Source organism: Phyllobates terribilis, unplaced genomic scaffold (genome assembly GCF_046119375.1).
Source record: "Phyllobates terribilis strain yellow unplaced genomic scaffold, ASM4611937v1 Scaffold_10__3_contigs__length_209671492, whole genome shotgun sequence".
Classification (NCBI taxonomy): Eukaryota; Metazoa; Chordata; class Amphibia; order Anura; family Dendrobatidae; genus Phyllobates; species Phyllobates terribilis.
This window is the reverse complement of record NW_027362770.1, coordinates 130,537,301-130,553,975: the sequence shown is the minus strand read 5'-3', so window position 1 is coordinate 130,553,975 and position 16,675 is coordinate 130,537,301. Positions and strand designations below refer to the sequence as shown.

The 16,675-nt window shown below is 45.1% G+C and overlaps 1 protein-coding gene across 1 annotated transcript in view; it reads right to left on the bottom strand.

Moving 5' to 3' along the window:
* The window catches only part of SLC6A7 (solute carrier family 6 member 7), a 215,126-nt gene extending 207,751 nt beyond the window's left edge, over window positions 1-7,375 (bottom strand). The window contains exon 1 of the mRNA XM_073649788.1: window positions 7,053-7,375. Within this exon, the coding sequence (XP_073505889.1) occupies window positions 7,053-7,082 (30 nt within the window). The 5' untranslated portion in view covers window positions 7,083-7,375. The remainder of the gene's footprint in view (window positions 1-7,052) is intronic.
* Between the last annotated feature and the right edge of the window lie 9,300 nt (window positions 7,376-16,675).

The window sequence follows — 16,675 nt, the reverse complement described above, 5'->3', positions numbered from 1 at the left end:
GACTGCCAGGAAGATCTAACAGAGGGCAAACTTTTCGAGTCATTGCATGATTGATAGAGCAGCTTCTTGAGATCCACTTTTGTTGGCAGTGGATTAATCTCTGTACTGTCCAGCCGTTCAACAGTGAATATGACATACTCCAATGTAAGCTCATAATCTTGGCGTGCTTCTAGTACAGTTACAAGTGTGTCTTAGCTTTCTGGTACATCGCTTACTAGTAGTGCAGCAACATGAAATTTCTTTAGATCTTGTGGAAAAAAACATGCTAAAAAGACTGGAATGCCGTTAAGAGAGTTCTTCAATATTTGAAAGAGACTCAAGACATAAATTTAAGGATTTCTGCAACAGGAGATCTAAAACTCACAGGCTATGTGGAATGGAGACTGGGCCGGTGACTTAAAGAGGTTGTCCACTACTTTAGATTACCTCCCCAATGTATCCCCTCGGGGCCCCTAAGACTTCTTGTAAATACCTTATGTTGCAGATAATGCTTGTGAGCGGCGCTATCACTGGCCGCTCACAGGCATCACATGACCCCCGGCTGCAGCCGACTTTGACATCCGCTGATGTCACGACAAGTGCTGGCAGCAGCCGGGGGTCTCTGTCTTCCTGGTTCCACGGTGGATGCCAGGCTGTGGGCGGGGTTACCCCCCCCGCGTCACACCCAGCATCCACTGCGCGCTCTGCCTCTCCCTATTCATTGGGAAAGTGCGTGGTGGATGCTGGGTAACCCCACCCACAACCCAGCAACCACCACGGGGACCCCAGCGCTGAGTCACGCCTCACTTGTCGTGGTGTCAGCGCAGGGTCACGTGATGCCTGTGAGCGGCCACCGATAGCTCCGCTCACAGGCATTATCAGCAACATAAGGTATTTACAAAAAGTCTCAGGGGCCCCGGGAGGGATACATTGGGGGGGGGGGGTAATATACAGTACTGTACAACTTCTTTAAGTGATTGTAAATCAACAAGAGGAAGTTTGTTCAAGCTTGGAGAAAGTTTAATTTCTTGGTCTAACAGAAAACAGGTGTCTGTAGCCTTGTCATCTACAAAAGCAGAGTATGTGTCTGCAGCCCACGTAAGTCAAGAAGTCATTTGGTTACATCAATTGTTAGCTAATCTTGGTAAGCCATCAACTCAACCGATGGTGATTTGTGAAGACAACCAAGGATGCATTAAACTTGTATACAGTAAGAAAATCAATGCGAGAACCAAACATATTGATGTTAAACATCATGACCTGCTGTCAATTAGTATGACATCGACAGTCATGCCCTGTGGTAGAGCATCCCACAAGAAGAAGAGCTCCTCTATTGGAATGGGGCAGCTGAATCGACACCAAGAGCCGTCGGTGACCGCTCTCTGCTGGCGGCAGGTAGAACAGGCAGGTAGTTGCCTCTGTTAGCAACTACCTGCCTGTTTGTTTTTAGGCCTATAGTAAAAAAGAAATAATAGTCCTGGACAAGCCATATAAGTGATGGAGCGGTTGCACAATACCCACATAGGAATGCATGATGTGATGAGAGCCCAACTGATCATTTTTTATTAAATGTTCTTGTAGTAGAATTGGTGATGCGGCCTTTGATGCACTGCCACATTTTTTTACTTATCCATGCCTGTTTTTTAGATTGGCTAGTTGGTTGTTATAGCGAAGGACTACAGTAGGGCATGTGCCCTTGGTGCCAGATACTGGGCAAGGAATGCTAGCCAGATGTTCTGTTTTGGCCGGAGGAGAAGGCTAGTATATACAGTAGATATAGCACAAGGGGAGTGAAGTAAAAATTCTGGACAAAGCAAAACCTAGTTATGAGTCGACTAAACTTTGATGTGTCTCACAGTACAATACAAGTGATCTTTAAAAATGACCCAAGTGCTGAATGTGTAATGCTCAGTTTTGGTCTTATGTATCTCTTAGACTCTGTTCACATTCAGTTTTTTTCTTCCTTCTTAAGAAGAAACAAACTGAATAAATGATCCATTGCATTAGTTAGGAAGACGGAAGCAGAGGTTGAATATTTTGGGGTTTGTTTGTGTTCCTACCTTTAGAACTGAATTAGAAGTTATCCATACAGCTGTAAAATACGGACACCCAAAGGCCCCATAATAAAAAATGGGCTCCTCTACTTCCGTTCACATATCTAATGCACCAGATCGCTTGTTCCGTGTGTCTGGTCCTAAAATGGAAAAGGAATGTGATGTTAAAAACTTGGCACTCGTAGAAAGTTGCAAGTTAGAGTGTTTTATCTAATTTGCAACTTTCTGCGAGTGTCAAATTTTTCATAACTTCTTCCTTATAGGATAGGACCCTACTTGAGCACCAGTCATTAATTGGAATGCCTTGTGTGAAGACCCGGGGTCTTCTGTGGGCGTGACTCTACTCAGAGAGAAGGTAGCGGCAAGCTTCGGAAGCTAGCAGTCCATCGAGGTATAAGGCCAGGAGACCCGAGGGTCCCAACCTTGCCTCTCCGAGAGTTTCCATGGAGCCAGATGACCGGTGGGTCCCAATCTGGCTCCTCCGAATGTCTCCAGGGGTTGCAAGCGACAGGTGGGTCCCTTCTGGCAACCCCAAACAACATATCCATGTGGCCAGTTGACTTCTTCGTCCCAACCCTGGTCTCTCCAAAATGTATCCATTTCTCTGATGGTCGATGGAGCAGATCCGAATATTTCCAGTCAGGGCCGATACCCTTAGACTAGAATCATGTAGAATTCAAATCTGTGTCTCTTTGGATGCCATGCTATCCCTCTACTTTCTTGAAGAATGTCTCTCATTCTTCTTGTAAAGTCTTTCTGATGCTCCTTGATTCTCTGTCCCAAGTCTGACTACTACAAAAACACATGTCCCTTCTGTTTCTCTGGGCTCAGCCCCCTGAATGCCAGAACTGCTCTCTCCTTCCTTCCCCAAAGCTAAGTGTGCATTAGTGGAGGTATCTTTCTCAGGTGACCTCATCACCTGGGTCTACATGTGGGACTCCCTGTGGTGACGACTCTGCCGGATCTTCTTTCAACACTTACACAATGGGCCTAGACGATTTTTTTGAAAAATGGTTAGAGGCTCCTGAGATACTAATGAGATTAGTGGAATGCTGGACACTTTACAAGATAAATTAGTGTACATAAACTGACGAGCAAGCAGAACATTAGTAAAACACAGCCAGCAACCTCTAATAAAACACAATAATGGATTTCTCTTGGATTAACAAATCTAATCGTCTGGCTAATTAAGATTTTACGCTGTATCGTCACACCTTGTCTTGACTATATGCAGACGTGTGAACAGCGTCTAACTCTTCTTGTATTTTGGTAATGTAGTCACTTACAGGCCTGTAACAACGCCTACATGTCATTTACATGAATCTCTGTTGTTTCCTTCATGCCTCTCAATACAGACCTACATCCACTTACAACAATAATGGCGTTTTTCAAAGCTTTTTAGATACTAGATATGATCGAATCAATCCACAAAGAATCGAATTTCCAGTCGAATTTCCTGAAATTGGATTGTTTAGTACAACTGCACTAGTGTTAATAAACATTGAGTTTCAATCAATAGGTAGACAGAGATCGGGAAGGGGGCAGCCGGAGTGACAGTGTAATTGATTAATAATATGGTGTATCCCTTATCTATTCTTCTGTACTAGTTCTATCTCTCTGCTCTCCATAGAGCTAAACTGATGATAAAACGCATTGGATACAGTATTAGGGTGCTTTCACTTTACGTTTAGGCACTCCTTCAGTGGCTCACATTGGGGTTTACGTCCGAACATCCCTGCAAAACGTGATTCGGACGTATGCGCTGATGGGGCCATAGACTATAATGCTGCTGACAAAGCCTTGCAACATTTTCGGGCTTGTGCGTCTACTGGAGGAGGACCCTCAGACGTAGTAGACCGCATCTGGGTATCTGCCTCCAGTAGGTGTATACGCCCGAAAATTATGCATGGCAGAGCGCACGTTCTCTCTGTCAGCACCATTATAGTCTATGGCCCCGTCGGCGCATAAGTCCAAATCTTGTTCTTGGACTTAAGCCTGGATGGGGCCAACGAACGGTTGCCTAAAAGCAGTGTAAAAGAACCCTTAGGGGACCACATGATGTTCTACACACTTTTCCTAGGCAATTGGAGTAATAGAGATTTCCTGTAAATAAATTTACTGCAAATCGAATTTTTGGGAAAAACTTGCTAAGCCTGACAAATTCCAATTTCAAACCAGATGACTGTGAAGGATCCCACAATATGGGAAACCTGTAGCGAAGAGAAGGATTGTCTAAAATGGAAACTTTCCTTCATTGATATATATAAGTAAATACTGAGATTAGAGTTGATGCAGACCGATTCCCAGGACCAGGTCCATGGACATGTTAGTAATGTGTGGACTCTGGACTGGAGCCCTGAAAATTGCTCACTATCTCCCGGCATCACTGGCTCCTCTTAAGATTAGTCAGCCTGGCAATGTCATCATTGCAGTGTGACGCACATGTGACATCACACAAGACCAGCTAATCAAGCGAGGAGTAGTAGATGCCGGAATATAGGAGGAGGTGGTTCTCAGGGTTCCCGTGCAGTGTCCAGAGATTACTTATGTGGCCAAAACTTGATCCTCCCAATCGATTTGCACCAAGCTGAGAAATGTTTTGACTATGAAGATGAATATGATGAGTTTGGAGCCCAGTTTTTATGTCAAGAATATGGTCACCACAGTCTCAGAATACTCTATGCACAGTGTGCTTAAAGAGCTTGTCCAGCCTTGGGGTGTGAGTCTACTGCCACTGAATGTAACTGCAGACTTGTGAATCCTCACAGCGCTCGCACAGTGCACACTGTCAGGATTCTCCGATGCCGGCTTCACATTCCAACTAGACGTGTCTTGTCTTCGCTCAATTCACTTGTATTGAGAGAGGCCGAGCACCTCTAGTCTGCACATGACTGCATGTATGCAAATCGCTTACTTGCGGTCACACGCTCACCTGTTCCCTGTGCCAGTAACGGGGGATCCTGACAGCACGCAGTGTGCGTGCTGTGAGAATTCAAAAGTCTGAGTGACTGCAGACTTGCCCCCCACACCTCTACCCTTAAATAGACCAGTCGACTCCAGCTGTCTCTTCATTTGTCCAGGGGGGCTTTTTTCAGACTTTCTAAGCAACTAAATATGAGAATGTGGTGACCATTTGGACTGGAGGGTTGCTTCATACGGGTACCCAGGAAGTGTTTTCCTGCATGTGGGCTGGTCTAGGCCTGCGAGGGGTTTGGTCCAGACGCATAGCTACTTAGCCTTGCAGTAGGGAAAGCATTTGAAAGTCCTGGTGTCCAAAGACCTGCAATGAAGCCTAAATAATGACTTATATGAATGACATGTGACATAACAAGTGGTCTAAGGGTCTGCTCACATGAAGTTTTTTTACATACATTTTTCAAGCTGAAATATTTCCATAATAAAATCAGTGGTTCAAAAAAACAAAGTTTTTGGGTCAATTGTTTTACTCCCCTTTTTTACTACCTCAATTGATTCAACATGCAAATTTAGAGCATTTTTGTCGAGCAGAAACACCAAAGAATTGACATGTTGCGTCTTTTTCCGCTTAGAAAAAAAGAACGTTGAAAATGACAGCTCCGTATACAGGATGGGCGTGTTTACCTACAGAAATGAATAGAACGCTTATTCAAAGATACAGTTTTTTCATGATTTTAGGATTTTGGGGTAGGATCTGCTCCAAAATCCTTGTAAAAAAAATCTACGTGAACATACAGTTGCGCTTTGTGTGCATTTTTACATTAGCTTTGAAATATTAGATCACTGGCAAAATCTATGTAAAGCGTGGATGGATGGATGGATGGATGGATGGATGGACAGATAGATAGATATTGGATGAATGGATGGACGGACAGATAGTTAGAAATTGGATGGATGGATAGATCGATAGACAGATAGATACATAGATAGATATTGGATGGATGGACGGACAGATAGATAGTTAGATATTGGATGGATGGATAGAGCGATAGATAGCTAGATAGCTAGATGATAGATAGATAATAGATAGATATTGGATGGATGGATGGATGGATAGATGGATAGATAGATAGATATTGGATGGATGGATGGACAGATAGATAGATAGATATTGGATGGATGGACGGACAGATAGATAGTTAGATATTGGATGGATGGATGGACGGACAGATAGATAGTTAGATATTGGATGGATGGATGGACGGACAGATAGATAGTTAGATATTGGATGGACGGACAGATAGATAGTTAGATATTGGATGAACGGACAGATAGATAGTTAGATATTGGATGGATGGATGGATGGATGGACGGATAGATAGTTAGATATTGGATGGACGGACAGATAGATAGTTAGATATTGGATGAACGGACAGATAGATAGTTAGTTAGATATTGGATGGACGGACAGATAGATAGATATTGGATGGATGAGTAGATAGAGGGGTAGATAGAGGGATAGATAGATATATATTTCACACTGCCATATTCCAGGCAATTAAAGAGTTAACCAACGAGAGTCCATCCCTCTACACACAAGGTAGAAACAGCCAACATCATCTCCACTCCACCGTACATAAAATGCCACAACCTATCAGCAAATAGCCCCGACAGCTACTACATCCAAGAACAAAAAACACCAAATGTGCGTTCGTGTTTCACAAATTGACTTCTCAATTATACAAATCCCATTACACGGTCTCTTTTCTCCTTAATTCAATGAATTGCGCTCATTTCTTCCTCCTGAATGCATTCCTATGTGTACAGACTGTGAAGGGTGGAAATCCTACAAGTGCCTGCTGAAGGCACGCATGGTGCGGTCATAGTACGGAGAAATAATGGCTTGGGTGAGAACATCGTGGTCAGTAGATTTATTCTGAAATATTGTGGAGTTTATCATAGGGGATCTCCTTTACCATATATAGTGAAACCCCTTAGACGTGTCCAATGAGAGAATTCTAGACGTTCTCCAATGTTCCTTTCCTACTGCTGAAGAATAGATAGCATTGTGATGTCTCCAGTCATAAGAAACCTGTTGCCTACCTGCTGCAGATGATCTTGGTACCTCTTCATCCTGTTGCTCGGGGCTTTCCCGGTCTCTGCTTCGCTCCGTCAGATTCTGCGCCCACAGCTGGGAGATGCGAGGCCAGCTTGCTGGAAAGACGTTCCTCTTCGCCTGCTCCCCCTCGCTCCTCTCTCCCTGTATCTCTCACATTCAGGTGATTGGCACAGAAAGGGATGAGCTTCTTCTGCTGTTAACCCCTCTTGTAAGACTGACGCTAAGAGGAAAAATTATAAAAGCCCGTGCTGAGAGCGTGCACTAGGGAGACACACATAAAGGTTATTTGGCTTCTTGTGAAATCAACCATAAATGTATTTTTGGCATAAATGGAACAAATTGGGTACAGGAACTGATGTGAGTGATGAAGATCTGTGTACACAGCTGCGGAATATGTTGGCGCTATAATAATAATAAATGCCGTGTCATTTCACAGCCGTTGGGAGGGAATAGGATTGCTCATCTACCTGTACTAAAAGCAATAAGAAAAAAAGAATAAGGGTCATGAAATTAAAATAATAAAGGGTTTCTCTAGTGTAAGTAAAAAGTACACATCAGGAATTATCTACTATACATAGAGCAAATATTATAAAAAGGTTTCCTCTTCTACTACTGAATAACAGTATCATATCAGGAACCACCTTGGACAAGGGGTATATGGGGTGCTATAGAACATAGAAGAGCCAAGGACTGCAGGGTTGTGTGTTCTCCCTTGTTAGCACAGAGGTGGTGGATAACCAGGTTCTTCATGATCGGTCCAGCTCCTGACTGGCTAGTGCAGTGTTTTGGGTTTGTGTCAAGAATGGTCTAAGTATGTGGCACTGTAGGAAGTAGCATACCTCCGAACTTTGAAAGAAAAGAAATAGGGGCACATACTGTGTAGCGTGTCGTGGCAATTTCTATTTTACATTAAGCCACTTCCCTAACCTCCATTGCTCCAAGTGAAACCCATTTGTGCTCCTAAACTGTTTGATACTGCTTTCATGGGCCCCCAGAGTGCCCTCCACTCATAGTATAATGCCCCCACACAATACATTCCCACACACAGAGAAAGATGCCCGCAACTAACCCACAAAGTATGATGCCCCTACAGACCACACAGTGTGATGTAATCAAAGACCCTCACACAGGATGATACCCCCCACAGTCCACCACATAGTATAATGCCTCCCAAAGTACATTCCACCCACACATAGTATGATACCTTCACAGTCCACCAAAAGTATAATGCACCACAAAGAACATCCCCTCTTACACAGTATGATGTCCCCTACAGTCCACCACATAGTACATTGTCCCCAACAGTACATTGCCCCTCACACAGTATGATATTCCCACTGTCCACCACACAGTATAATGCCCCACACGGTACATTTTCCACACACAGTCTTACCCACACTCGCAGTTTGATGCTTTCAAAGGTACCCTCACACAATATCATGTCTCCCATAGTATATTCCCACACACAGAGTGATACCCCCTAACACAGTATGATGCTCCCACAGACCCCCCTCACATAGTAAAATGCCCCCATGCTACATTCCCACACACAGTATGATGCCTCCACACTCTCCCACACACACAATATGATGCACTAATAGACACTGTGACACAGTATCATGCCGCCACAGCCCCCTACACACATTATGATGCCCCCACAGTACATTGCCACACACAATATGATGCCGCTACACAGAGTATAATACTGCCACTGACTACCTCACACTATGTGATGTCTCCACAATCCATTCCCTGACACAAAGTATGAAACTCCCACAGCCCCCTTCCCACAGTATGATACCCTAAGAGCCCCCATACACAATATCATGTTCCAATAGTCACTCTCTACACAGTATGAAGCCCCACAGTCTCTTCCACACACAAGGTATGATGCCCCAACACACAGTACAATGTTTTCACAGACTGCCTAGTCTCACCTACACACCTGTGACATTCTTGCTAGCTTCACTTTGGTTACCAAACTGGCTCTGCACGTCATGCCTTCGGGCCATGTTATATTCTTGAAGGTGTTTGCAGGACTTTTAAGTCTCTTAACTAGACAGCTCATTTTCCACCCATTATATTTAACTATATATGCGTAGGCCATTGAAGTTAGGACATACCCAAGACTTCATGGGACAGTGGAACAGCAAACCAATTTTGGGACTGTCTCACTGGATTCTGGGATATATGGGAAGTACAGTAGGCCCTTTCAGCCTTCTGTAATGAATGGGAAAGAGTTAAGGTGGGAAATGATGTAAATGTGAAAGAATTATTAAAATTTTACTTTTATTGTATTAATTAATATTGTGTGCTTATTAAAATTGGATAAAAAAACCTGACTAGTAGTAGTGTAGGGAGAGGAATCCCTGTACTGGGGTGCCCATAGTAATTGCAACCTAGTATGAGTAAGAAATTCCTGTTAGGACATCTATGCAATTAGGATCAGGGGACTGATGTTTTAGATTGGACTATGTGAATTGTAATGGCAGCAGAGTATGGTTGAGCAGACAAGTAAGGCTATAGCTTATTTACTTGTAACTGTTTGAAAACACTCACTGCCGGTCGTTCTAATATGTGTAACACACTATGGCTATGTGCCCAAGATGCAGAAATGCTCCGGATTTTTCCTGAGCGTTTCTGCATCTCCCTGGCAGAAAAAAACGCATGCGGATTGTACATGTGGATTGTACATGCGGATTGTACATGCGTTTTTCCCGCCAGGTAGAAGCGTTTGTCAAGCGTTCTTCACATGCATTTTCGCATGCGGGTTATCAAGCGCTTTCCAAGCAATTTTAGCATCACTTGGAAAAGTGCTTGACAACTTGTTCACACTATATAAATCTCTGCAACCGGCATGGATTTTATATAGTGTGACCAAGTTAGTTAAAAAAAAAAGAATTTAAAATAAAAAAATAAAGTTTATACTCACCTTCCGTTGTCCTCCCGGTGTTTTGTCTGCTCCGTCCGGTGTGTTGAGCGGCTCGCGGTGGTGTGAAGGACCTGCGGTGACGTCATTGAGCCATGTGATGGGTCACATGACTCAGTGACGTCATGGCAGGTCCTTCACAACAGCGCGAGCATTGCAAGACACCGGACGGAGCAGACAAAACACCGGGAGGACAACGGAAGGTGAGTATAAACTTTATTTTTTATTTTAAATTCTTTTTTTTACAGGTTCTATGGTACCCAGGTCTGGATGAGAGTCTCCTCTCCTCCAGACTTGGGTACCATCCGCACATAGAAACGCATAATATCCGTGTGTGCAAATGTACTGACACGGATATTAAGCGTTTCAATGCAAGTCAATGGCAGCGATTACGCTGCATGTCAGCAAAATTAATGGACATGCTGCGGATTTTTGAGCGCAGCATAAACGCTGCGTAAAAATCCGCAGCATGGGCATTGACATTGCGGCTTGTCATTGGGGACCATGGGGGGCGGATTACCAAGCGTTTCCCAAGCGTTTATGCTGCGGAAATTCCGCAGCATATACGCTTGTAAAATGCTACGTGGGCACATACCCTAAGACTATGTTCACAGGTTGTGTTTTTGCTGCACTTTTTTATGCAAATTTTAAGCTGCGTTTTACAGTACCAGCAAAAGCTATGAGATTTCAGAAATGTCACGCACGCACATTTTTTTTTTTTATTCCTGACTGATTTGGAAAACTGCTGCATTTTTGCAAACTGCAGCATGTCACTTCTTTCAGTGTTTTTGCAGCATTTTTTCACCCATAGAAACAATTAGTAAGTGCAAAAACGCAGCATAAAACGCAGGCATCATTATTAAACAATAATCTAAAGGCGCTTGTGCTCCCTATGCAAAAAATGACCCCTATGTGGCGCCCCTGAGGGTTCAGTCGCCACAGAGGTACTGCACCTCACCCAGAGGTGTGGTATTTCCTTCTCTCAGGTAAGGAGGGAGTGCAGCCCGGAACCCCAACACCTGCATCCAACACTACACTGCTCCAGGCCGGCTGGAAGGGCAAGATGCAATGTGTTTCCTGCTGAGCCCTATCCCTGGCTGGAGTGGGGGGAACCCAAAGGTAGGGGGAACCAGTAGTGGGTGTGGGTGGAGGAAGCAGTTTGAGGGAGCACTAGAGAGTGAGATATAAAAAGGGAGGCCATCTTAGCGTGGCAGTGAGAACAGAAGGTCAGTCAGTGAAGTCAGTCTGGGAGCAGAGTCTCTTTAGGAGCTCTGCTCCACAAGTAGGGCCCAGTCCTAGAGGCCCAGGTGGGGAGCAGAGGAGTAGGCTCCGTTCTAAGAAGGGATCCTAGGGGGTACGGCGAGTGCAGGAAGGCACCCGTACGCCCCGCATCTGTCAGAAGACAGAGGGATCGTAGGCCGCAAGAAGGGGACCGGCCCCTGGTCCAGCTGTGCTACTCTACATCTCGGCTGGGAAAACTGGAGGCTTCTGGCTTATGGCTTATATAGTCAGTTGCTGAAGCCTCATTCTAATCCCCATGAGGGTCAAGCAGGTCCGGGAACTCCGACGAGACAGGAGGGACTTCAGAGCACCCGAGCGGGATTGAGAGTGGGAAGCGCAGGGCAGGAGGGAGAAAGACCCAGCATGAAGACGGTCTAGTTAGGAACACAAGAAAGTGGGGTTCTGCCAGGTACTCCTGATCTGCCTGAGCAAGTGCTGAACCCATGTCTGGTGAACGCAGCGCGACGTGGGAGGCCGACAACTGTACAGTGCACCAGTGGAACTGTCATAAGTACTGTGAGTAAAGACTCGGATGACTGCACCGCACTGCCTCCATCCCTTCTTTCATCTGCGCCATCTTTCCCTCCCTGCATTACAACGCCCAGTGCACCTTACAAATCTTACACTGCCCTGGAGCTAGCACTACCTGTGGAGAGCCACACTATCCCTGCTGCCGTAACACCAGTTCCAGAGGACTGCTCCGCAGCGGCGGCTCCCTTTAGCCGCATTCCACAGGTGGCGTCACGAACACTTTAACCGGTTCAGGACCGCCCACTGTACATAAACATCGGGGCTGCCTGGGCTCTGTGCAGCGCCGACGTTTAAAAACGGTGGGTGGTCCTGCAGCGCTCAGGACCCCCAGGGTCCTGCAAGCGCTGCGGTTCCAGTGCAGAGCGATAGATCTGACAGGGGACATCATCGGGACCTGATTGGATCAGGTCCCAATGATATTAACCCTTTGCTATCTTCTATATGCCGCCATCTATAGTGATCGCGGCATATAGAAGATAGTGAGAGGAGAGGGGGTCGTCCACTTACCTCTCCGACGGCCCCCTGATATCTTCCAGGACCTGCCGTTGTTATGGCAGCTGGAGGTCACATGACCGCCTCCAGATCTGCAATATATGGTGTCCTGCTAGGCTCAGCCTGCAGCTGAGTCCAACAGGAGACACTGACTGTGAAACAGTCAGCTAAGATGTCATGCAATGTAATACATGTCTGTTACATTGCATGAGATCAGTGATTAGAAAAATAAAAATTAATGTCCCATGCAGGGACTAAGTAAAAATGTAAAAAAAAAGTAAAAAAAATATTTTCAAACTGTTAAAAAAAATCACAAAATAAATAAAAATAAATAAATAAAATATTAAACCAATAAATCCGTATATTTATGCAAAAACAAAAAAAAGTACACATATTTGGTATCGCCGCGTCCGCAACAACCCGATCTATAAAACTGTCACACTAATTAACTCCTTCTGTGCACACCGTAATAAAAACAAATAAACAACGGAGCAAAAAAATATGCTTTTTCATCATATCGCCAAACAAAAAGTGGAAAAAAATGCGATCAAAAAGCAAAATGGAAATAAAAATGGTACCGCTGAAAACGTCATCTTGTTCCGCAAAAAAAAAAGCCAGCATACAGCTCCATCAGCTGAAAAATAAAAAAGTTATAGCGCTCAGAATAAAGCGATGCAAAAAAATTATTTTTTCTATAAAATTGTTTTATTGTGTAAAAGCGCCAAAACATAAAACAATTTTACAGTAATTGTAGTATTGCTGTAAACGTACTGACCCGAAGAATAATGCTGCCTTATCACTTTTACCACACGCAGAACGGCATAAAAAAAAACCTCAAAAAACAATTCCTGAATTGTTGGTTTTTGTTAATTTTAACTCCCAAAAAACAGAATAGAAAGCGATCAAAAAATGTCACGTACCCAAAAATGGTACCAATAAAAATGTCATCTCGTCCCGCAAAAAACAAGCCATCACATGACTCTGTTGGCCGAAATATGGAAAAATTATAGCTCTCAAAATATGGCGATGCAAAAACTAGATTTTGCAAAAAAAAGCGCCTCTTAGTGTGTGACAGCTGTCAGTCATAAAAACCCGATATAAATCTGGTATCTCTGTAATCGCACCGACCCGAAGAATAAAGTAATCTCATCACTTATACCGCACGACGAACGGCGTAAAAAATAAATAAAACCAATTCTTCACCTGCTACTGATTTGTTTGTTATGTCTCCCAAAGATCGCAGTAAGGCTCTGCTCACATTTATCCTGCGCTCTGCGCTGAGCACTTACACCAGAGTTTCCGTGTAAATCTCTGAAATACGTGATTCAGACGGAACCCATGACGGAAGATTCTCTGTAATGAGGCAGATAAAGGCCACTGTGGATGCCATCTGGCCTGTGATCCCACAGTGTCAGTTTTTTTAGGCGTGCATAAAAGTGCGGTTGGCCACAGTTTTGTGCACTTCTGAAAAAAAGGACACCGCTAAACAGAGGCTAGACGGAGTCCAGAGTAACTCTGCTGCCTCATTACAGTAAATGGATCCCGCAGGGGTTTCATCTGAATTATATCACTTGGAAATTTAGATGGAAACCCCGATGTAAGTGCTCAGCCTCGAGCGGCGGATAAATGTTACGTAAAATGTTCCCAATAAAAGCTTCAACTCAGTCCTCAAAAAAAGCTAGTCCCCACTCAGGTCCGTCATCTGTTAAAAATATTCCAAGTTACTGGTAGCAGAAAGGCTCTGGAAAAGCCCTTGCCCCCAAAAGAAATTCAGAAAATTTTGTGCTCCCAAATCCAAATGCCTATTCTACAATAATTTGTTCTCCAATTGTCAAATAGCGCTCCGTCCCTCCCAGATCTCGCCGTATAGCTAAGCGGTACGGTACAACCACATATGGGGTATTACCACTTTTAGAAGAAATTGTGTGACACATTTCGGCACCATTTTTACCCATTGCCCTGTGTGAAAATGTAAAATCTGAGGGTAAAACATTTTTTTGTGGTAAAAATATAATTATGTTTTCTTCACTGCCCAATGGTATAAATTAAAAAATTAAAAATACTCACTACTTCCCTAGATGAATTCCTTGAGAGGTGTAGTTTACAAAATGGGGTCACTTGTGGGGGTTTCTGCTGTTTCGGCATGTCAGCAACTTGCATGTGACATGGTGTCTGCAACCTATCCCAGCCAACATAGCGCTCCTTTCTCTTCCGAACCCTGCCGTACACCAAAGCAGTGGTTTTCCCCCACATATGGGGTATCAGCGTACTCAGGAGAAATTGCACAACAAATTTCATGGTGCAATTTCTTCTATTATCCTTATGATAATGCAAAATTAGGGAATGAAAAACATTTTTTGTGGGAAAAATGTGAACATTTTATTTTTACGGCTCAATATTACAAACTTCTGTGAAGCACCTGGGGGTGCAAGGTGCTCACCACACATGTAGATAAGTTCCCTAAGGGGTCTAGTTTCCAAAATGGTGTCACTTGTGAGGGGTTTCACTGTTTAGGCACATCAGAGTCTCCCCAAATGCGACATGGCGTCCGCTAATTATTCAAACAAATTTTACATTCAAAAAGTCAAATGGCGCTCCTTCCCTTCCGAACCCTGCAGTGTACCCAAATAGTGGTTTTCCCCCACATATGGGGTATCTACATACTCAAGAGAAATTGCACAGTAAATTTCATGGTGCAATTTCTCCTGTTACCCTTATGATAATGCAAAATTAGGGGAGGAAAAACATTTTTTGTGGGAAAAATGTGAAAAATTTATTTTTACGGCTCAATATTATAAACTTCTGTGAAGCACCTGGGGGTGCAAGCTGCTCACCACACATCTAGATACGTTCCCTAAGGGGTCTAGTTTCCAAAATGGTGTCACTTGTGGGGTTTTTTCACTGTTTAGGCACATCAGGGTCTCCCCAAATGCAACATGGCGTCCACTAATTATTCAAGCAAATTTTACATTGAAAAAGTCAAATGGCGCTCCTTCCCTTCCAAACCCTGCCATGCGCCCAAACAGTGGTTTGCCTCCACATATGGGGTATCGGCATGTTCAGAAGAAATTGCACAACAAATTTCATGGTGCAATTTATCCTAATACCCTTATGATAATGCAAAATTAAGGGATGAAAAACGTTTTTGTGGGAAAAATGTGAAAATTTTATTTTTACAGCTCAATATTATAAACTTCTGTGAAGCACCTTGGGGTTCAAGGTGCTCACCACACATCTAGATAAGTTCCTTGAGGGGTCTAGTTTCCAAAATGGTGTCACTTGTGGGGGGTTTCCACTGTTTAAGCACATCAGGGGCTCTCCCAACGCAACATGGTGTCCGCTAATTATTCAAACAAATTTTACATTCAAAAAGTCTAATGGCGCTCCTTCCCTTCCGAACCCTGCAGTGCGTCCAAACAGTGGTTTTCCCTCACATCCTGAGGCCCGGCTGCCGAGTACCCCACAGCCCAGGGGGCGCGTCAGCTCTGGCGTCATGAACAGGATACGTGACCAACCCGTTATCGGCGGGTGAATGTGCCTAAAGAACTGTCCATTATGTGCGTGATCAAAGGCAACAGTATGGACGGACGCCAGGAACAAGCCTCTGCCTCCGGCCTGCTGCAGTGGCCAGCGGCTACCCTCACCCTGGAGGGAGAAGAAGGAAAATTGTCCCCGGAGGACGCGGAGTTAATCCAGAGTGAGATCCTGGAGCTGAGCCAGCAAGTTGAGAAGGCTCAGCAGGCAGCGGTCACCAGATGGAGGAGCGAGCTGTTGGAGAAGATGGCAGCATGGCGGAGAGCAGCACCGGAAGCCAGCAGCAGCACCCCAGCCCCGGCGGAGCCCGCTGAATCCCAGGAGGCCGCAAGCAGCACAGGAGCAGGTAGGAAGGAATCCCCTGTCCCGGGCGCTGCAAGAACCGACTTGCTCCTTGGCCGCCTTCATCAGCACTCCCCGTATTCCGCCATGCCCTCTCTGGAGCAGCTGCTCAGCCCGGAATCTCCACCTCCGGGCGCCGAACTCGAGGACCTTCCACCTGGTGCCCTCCAGGAACCTCCACTCCCAGGTGCCGAAGTCAGGGGCCCTCTACTTGACGCCATCCCGGAGCCTCCACCCCCGGCACCCGAGTGGGTGTGCAGCGCGCCGGCCTTTGATTGGTCCGCCCGGTTCGAGGACCTGCAGCCGTGCCCGTTACTCCCGACACCAGCGCCCCCGGTTGCCTACACCAGCGGAGTGGAGTTTTGCTGGGACAACCGGGGGGGGGACCTGATGGGGTTCCCGTGGGAGACCCAGGCCGAAGCCCTGCAGAGGAAAGAATTCTGCAGGTGGGAGCTCCAGCAGCTGGAGAAGGAGCAGCCCGCTCGGCGGGCGCGTTGC